Genomic DNA, 6430 nt, shown 5'->3' on the forward strand with positions numbered 1-6430 from the left:
AGGGGGTGGGGGGGAGAAGGTTGGGGAGGAAGGAAGAAAGAAAAGATAAAAAATTAAACCACATCCTGCTGACTATATTCAAAATTAAGACACAATGGCTAAAATGGGGAAATCCCTCTAGATCTCTTATTGCCTACTTAAAATCAGATCTTCTTATCAAAGCAAATTGTGTGAAGAGGCACAGCCTAGAAGTATTTGACTGTAAGAAATGTGTGGCATTGACAATGAATTTTTCATTTCTTTCTGCAGATATTGCTGTTGTAGAGATGAGTGATGCCTTCCGTCAGCCTTCCCTGTTCTACCACCTGGGAGTCAGGGAGAGCTTCAGCATGGCTAACAACATTATCCTCTACTGTGATACAAATGCAGAGTCTCTGCAGTCACTGAAGGTAAATCTGAATGGAAAAATGGGGTGTTTTTGGGAGGGAAGGTTGTTCCAATTCTTGAAAGGAGCTGTCAGTTTCCATAGGAAATACAGATGCCACTTGTGGTTCACAGAAGAATAGCAAAAATATTCTGAGGCATGGCCGCAGTGAAATGCTGAAAAACTCAATTATTTTTCCCAAGAGGTAGATTTAGATTACTTTTATCACAGCCAGTTAAATACCTAGGTGTTAAATGGCTCTTTATGGATACAGAAGTTTGACAAATTTCAGATGAGAAATGAAATACATGGTTTTGTCATTCAACGGAATTACTGGTGTTTGGGGTAAATTGTTATAATAATAACAATTATGGTTGAGAATGGTAGCATGTGTGGAGCAGCAAAATAATTCTTAATTTTTAACTCCTGTGTAAAGTAGCAGTTATCTGGCCAAACCTGATGGGGCCCCAGGTGGCCTCTGGTATGTCTCGCTGAGTTACAGCTGTTTATATCAGGTACCTGCAGGATTGCTGTGCTGGAGATTACCAGCAGCTTAGCAGAGGTAGTAAGAACAAAACTTGTGCCTAGTTCTCAGGGACGCAGTTCACAGTACAGTGGGTTGGTTTAAGGCAAGATGGTGGTTTAAGATAATCTATGGGTCCAAATTGTGTCAGGCAAGGAGCTGATACTTGCTTCTTCCTGCTAACTCTACTAAAGATTTAACTTCTTGGGGATGGGGGAGGGTAGACAACTTGGATGGCAGTCTTTTCAGTTACTTCCCCTCCCTCAGATTCATTGGCTCTGATCAGGAGGTGGTTTATGCTATTGCACTTCCATTCTAGGCATTGCTGAAAAGTAGCATTTTAGTAAGCATCTTGGTGAGTCAGACTGCAATCTGGGTGCTGCTGCCTCTCCTGAAGGATTTGCTTCCACTGCTTCTGGCTAGTGTAGGATATTTGGTTTTGATTCTGTCCTGTTATTTGCAGCTTGGCCCTCTATTGGGAGGGACATACCTTGAGTAACTCAGTTTCTTCCCCCTGCTCTTGGCCAACTGAACTGGTTGCAATCCAATTATTTCCTTTCTTTTTGCAACGCAGAGTATACAGAGGAAAGTCCTAAAAAGAAAACTGCAAATGACAAAAGACCTATCTGTGGATTGAACTCAATTTTGCAAATACAGTGATCTACAGTATAAGCAAAGCAGAATTTTGTTGTACAGAGTAAGGAGCCAAATACCCAACTCCCACTGAAAATCACTTGGAGTGAGGTACCAGGCTTCCTTGGGCACTTGGGGGAACTTTTTACTAGCTTAGGAGCTGGACTTTGCAAACGGGTCACATGCAGGGTTCCCACTGATGTCAGTGGAAGCCCAATTCTGTGCAGGGAGACTTGGATGGCCCAGTTGACATAGTACAGTGCTCACTGAAAGACTCTCTTTGGTTTCCTTTAGCTTTGAATGAGGCCCATGTTTCTGCTTTTGATTGTTTGCAAGAAAGTTATCAGAGAGCAAGACCCTTTCCATGGAATTTAGTAACTGCCTATAAAAAGTAGATACAGGCATGCCTGGGCATTTTCTGAGGCAATGTTTGTTCCTGTATTTGTTACAGCCAGTAGATAGAGTAGAAGCAATGCAGGAGTGTGTGTGCAGTTTTAACCTTGTATAGAAGGTAGTGAATTAAAAAACTGAACATGATCATGAAAATGTAAGAAATACACAACTGCAGTATGTGATTTAAGTGGAGTACAAAGCAATGTAGGTAAATTCTTGCTGGTGGAATGTTCCTGTATGTGAAGATTCAGGTCATGCTGGACAGGGCTTTGAGCAACCTGGTCTAGTGAAAGATGTCCCTGCCCATGACAGGGGGTTTGATTAGATATTTATGTCCCATGCTTTGAAAGCTAGCAAGAAGAGTCCTGTAAAATATGCCCTCTAAACAGGGGGAAGAGCAGTTTTACGGAAGCCTGACTTATGCAACATGGAAAGTCCGAGGCGCCTTGGTTTGGCACTCTGTTTTTAATGCTGTGGTGTAGGTGAAGCTGCTCAGCGGTCACAGTGGCAGAGGTGTAGCACGTCTGATAAATCTGGCAGGGTTATCAGTTACTGGGTTCAGAACTTGATGACAAATCTGCCTGAAAGCGAGGTCACACTTCACAAGTGGTTCACATTCTTGCTGTACCATGAGGATCAGTGTGCAAGAACCAGCTCATTCCATCCATGTGTACTCCTTGTTCTCTGAAACTTTATATTTAAAATGTGAAGATACGTTCTTTGCATCAGACTTATTAGAGCAATATTAATTTCAACCAGTTTTGGAATATTTTAAAACTTCACAGAAATACTTCTCTTGCTATTCTTCACAGTTTCTTCTGCTGGCAGCAAAATGTTACTTACTATATTTAACTTTTCAAATATAAGTAGATGTGTATTAATAGTCAACCTTTGGACAGCAGCCCTCTAGGAAAATTTATATAGGGAGGGGTATGTACATGTTATATACATATATATAGGTTATACAGATGCATACAGTACATATGCTTCTGTGTATAGATAAAATGTATGTATCTACTTGATTCCATAGTAATTTTGTCTCTCCTGAGACAATACTTGATTTATATTGATTTGACCTGTATAGAAAACGTCTACCAACCAGCCTGTCGTGTGTCTGTAAATGTTCATATTAGCAGATCATACTGATCAGATATCTTTCCTAGTAGTTGTTCAGTGCTATCAACATTATTTTTTTTTTCTTTTTTATTCCAGGAAATTATTTGCCAGAAGAATAATGTAAGTATGATTTCTGGGTGCCAGTTGAATTCTAGACATTCCAAACTTCTGTTCCATTTAATGTTGTTTATCTTATATTTTCTACTTGAATAATTCAACACTCTTCTACTGCATTTTATGGAGTTAGATTCAGAATTCTGGAAATCCTAGCAGCAAATCTCTGTATATCACTTTGTTGCTAGGTACCAGGCTCACTTCTTACCTTGCCTCCATCTATCAATGGTATTTTCCTTGCTGCCTTTACTTGTCTGTCATGTTTTTTCACACACCATTTACATCAGTCATTTTGGTGGTGTGGGTTTTTTTTTTTTCTGTTGCCCTTTGCCCTTTTCTGTACAGTGTTCTTTAGTGTTTTTAAAAAATACTCTGTTGAAAAGGAGAGTTATTTGGAAACTGATGCTCATTTTAGAAACACATGGCTATGAAAATATATATATTTACAAAGAGAGAGTGTGTGTATGTATTTATTTCTAGAAGTTGAGTCCTGGAGCCTGTTAGTCCTAATGGAGTACAGATGCCAGTGGTCTGTCTATGACTGCCAGTTATTAAACTGTAGGTTTCTGCACCTTGGCATCCCTCTGGTTTCTGAGGTTGGCCTTGCAAATCCCCCTTCCCTTTTTCACTCCCAAGTTCAAGGGAGGCAGACCTATGACACTGAGAACACTGCTTTCTCAATGTGGTTTGATCTGGAGCAGGAGAGCCTGTCATATCAGAATATATACCTGGCATGTTGAGTTGTTCTTGGCTTCACTTCAGGACTTACTGGTAGCCATGTATGCTAAGATATAATTTTATAGTGGTTAGTCAGTGCTGTGTAGAATCCTGAGGTGCTATGTGTATGCTGTACAATTCCACATATTTGGATAAACTTTCCCAAGGGGCATATAAAGTATTTAATTTTAGAAATTAGTCAGGTTTTATTTCCCATAGTGTTAAAACTGCCATAAAAACTGCAGTACCCTTGGTTTTACTTTTTTATTTAACAGTGCAATTCATTGATTAAGTACTGTCTTGTACCAGTATGAACCATGATTCTTTGAAAAGGATGCAGCTATGTACTATAGCTGATAGAGTTTCTAAAGGTGCTTGAAAACCAGTGCAAGCTTTGACCCTAATGCTGCATTTTAAGGGTTTGTTGGGTTTTTTCCATTAAAAAAAACCCAACCAAACAACAAAGCAGGTTCCATATAAAATTTCTGTATAATTCTTGACCAAAAAGTGTTTTTCAGAGACTCACCAAATGCTGTGAATGACATGCTAGACTAAAAACCTCTTGCTTTTCTCTAATGAAAGTGGGGTAAATGATCAGTTAGGCCTTTACGCAAAATGAAAGAGAACAGTAAGGCCTTTCTTGTAAATGAATGTATTGCATTCTGTATTTTTGTTCTGGGGGCCCAGGATCTAAGGAAAATGATGTGTGACTAATGTAATGGCCCTGGCAGGACAGGGGGGAGAACTCTGTTAGCAGGAAACCAGCAGGAGATGACTGGTACAGTACAATAAAGGGGAGATGTTGTCGTCTTGTCCTGTTTTAAAATGACAGTCTCTGAAACCCAAGATAACTTGGCCTTCATCTGTTTGTTCTGTTTTCCATTTAAATTTGGATAGGTGGCTGTGAAACTGTCTTTCATTGCTTTTAGAAAGGTTTCAGTGTATACCACAAAAAGAATGTGTTCCTTGAGAGTCTTAGATGTTTTCAAGCACACCCACATAACATCTTTTCTGGGAGGAAGTATTTTCCCAGGGATTAGAACAGGGAAGTCAGTGAAACTGGCTTAGCAACTCTGCCACTGATTTTTTTTTTTTTTTTTTTTTTTTTTCCCCCCCTCTTTTTACCTTGGTTTTTGGCATGATGTCAGCCAAATTACCTGGAAGTATACTTTTTACAATGCTGGTGCATGCCTAACCATTGAATATAATTCCTACTGAAATGGAATATAATTCCTAGTGAAAATCATGTTTCTTCATAAATTGTAAGACTCTAGCATAAATGGCTATGACAAAGTTGCTGTTCTTGAGAGGCTGTGACTGCGATGCCCACCCGTACCAAAAATAGTCATATGAATGATTATGTGAGGCTGCAAATATGAAAAAATGAAAATCACATATGAATAAACCAGGAGTTTAGTCCTGCTCTTCTAGAACACGTTTTTTAATAGTACGTGAACATCAGCTGTAACAAGGACAATGGTATCCCAGGCACCGGGGGATTAAAAAGGCTGCAAAACAAGTGTGTGTGTGTGTGTGTGTGTATCTATATATGTCGGTCTCACTGAAATGCTTTGTGTTTGCTTTTCCTGAACCTTGTATCCCTAAAACTAGTGGGGAGGAAAAAAAAAATGCATTACCAACTGTTAAGTTCTTTGTTCTGGCTGGATTTTTGTGCTTCCTAATAATAGATAATACAATGTTGCATAGCTGGGATAAACTGCCTGGAGCCTGACAGGGCAGAGCAGCGCAAGATAACATAGGCTCATTTCCTGTTATATGTGGTTTTATAGCTGTTCAGTTGGGCCTTTTCCAAATGTTGCAGTAATACCAAAACCATACATTTTTACAGGGAGTGATACTTTGACAGGAGGCAGTTACTTTGGTATTTGAAAACTTAAGTTTATTTTTTTGCTGTTATCTGATTTTTGAGGTCTACCAAGCAGCAGAGGCATTCTAGAAATTACTAGTAAAGAGTTTCAGTCACAAGATGTTAGTATAAAGGTTACAGTACATGGCTGTACTTTGCTTGTTTTAGTTCACCAATTTTTATTTCATCCTAGTTCTTCCCGGTTTGAATCTTATTAACCTTAGAGAAAGCTGCAGGTCCAAATAGCCATGTATTCAGTTTTTTTTACTTTTTTTTTTTAAATAATTAACTTCTTGCTGAATCTGAGGAAGTTTAATGTGCATGCATTATACATATGGTTTGCAACCAATTGCAGTAAGTAGCACCTGGACACAGTGCTCACCTTCCAGTGCAAGATGCTTGCTTGCACCAGGTTGGAGTGATAGGGAGGCTCTCAGGGTGTGAGACCGTGGTACAGCTGCTGGCCTGGTCGGAAGGGTGACCAGGAGGCAATGGGAACCATTCTGCTGGGCAGCTGACAGGTGATAGCAGTTAAGCAAGAAGGTTAATGTTGTATGGCTGGAGACTCTCATTGGTGTTTTCCTTTTCTGACACTTGGAGGGATCAGAGATTGATTTTTCACTTGTTTTCCACAGCCCTTCCTAACTGCCTCCTGATTAAGGTGTAGCTCAGGAGACAGTTTGGTGTGGTGCTCCTTCAGCAG

General features: G+C 39.7%; 1 protein-coding gene across 1 annotated transcript in view; it reads left to right on the plus strand.

Annotated features, from left to right (window-relative positions):
* Positions 1-249: 249 nt before the first annotated feature.
* The window catches only part of LOC104525273 (mitogen-activated protein kinase kinase kinase 5-like), a gene marked incomplete at both ends in the record, with an annotated part of 15378 nt that continues 9197 nt past the window's right edge, over positions 250-6430 (plus strand). The window contains one exon of the mRNA XM_029085038.1: positions 250-389. Within this exon, the coding sequence (XP_028940871.1) occupies positions 250-389 (140 nt within the window). The remainder of the gene's footprint in view (positions 390-6430) is intronic.

Source organism: Antrostomus carolinensis, unplaced genomic scaffold, assembly GCF_000700745.2.
Source record: "Antrostomus carolinensis isolate BGI_N321 unplaced genomic scaffold, ASM70074v2 scaffold6880, whole genome shotgun sequence".
Taxonomy (NCBI): Eukaryota; Metazoa; Chordata; class Aves; order Caprimulgiformes; family Caprimulgidae; genus Antrostomus; species Antrostomus carolinensis.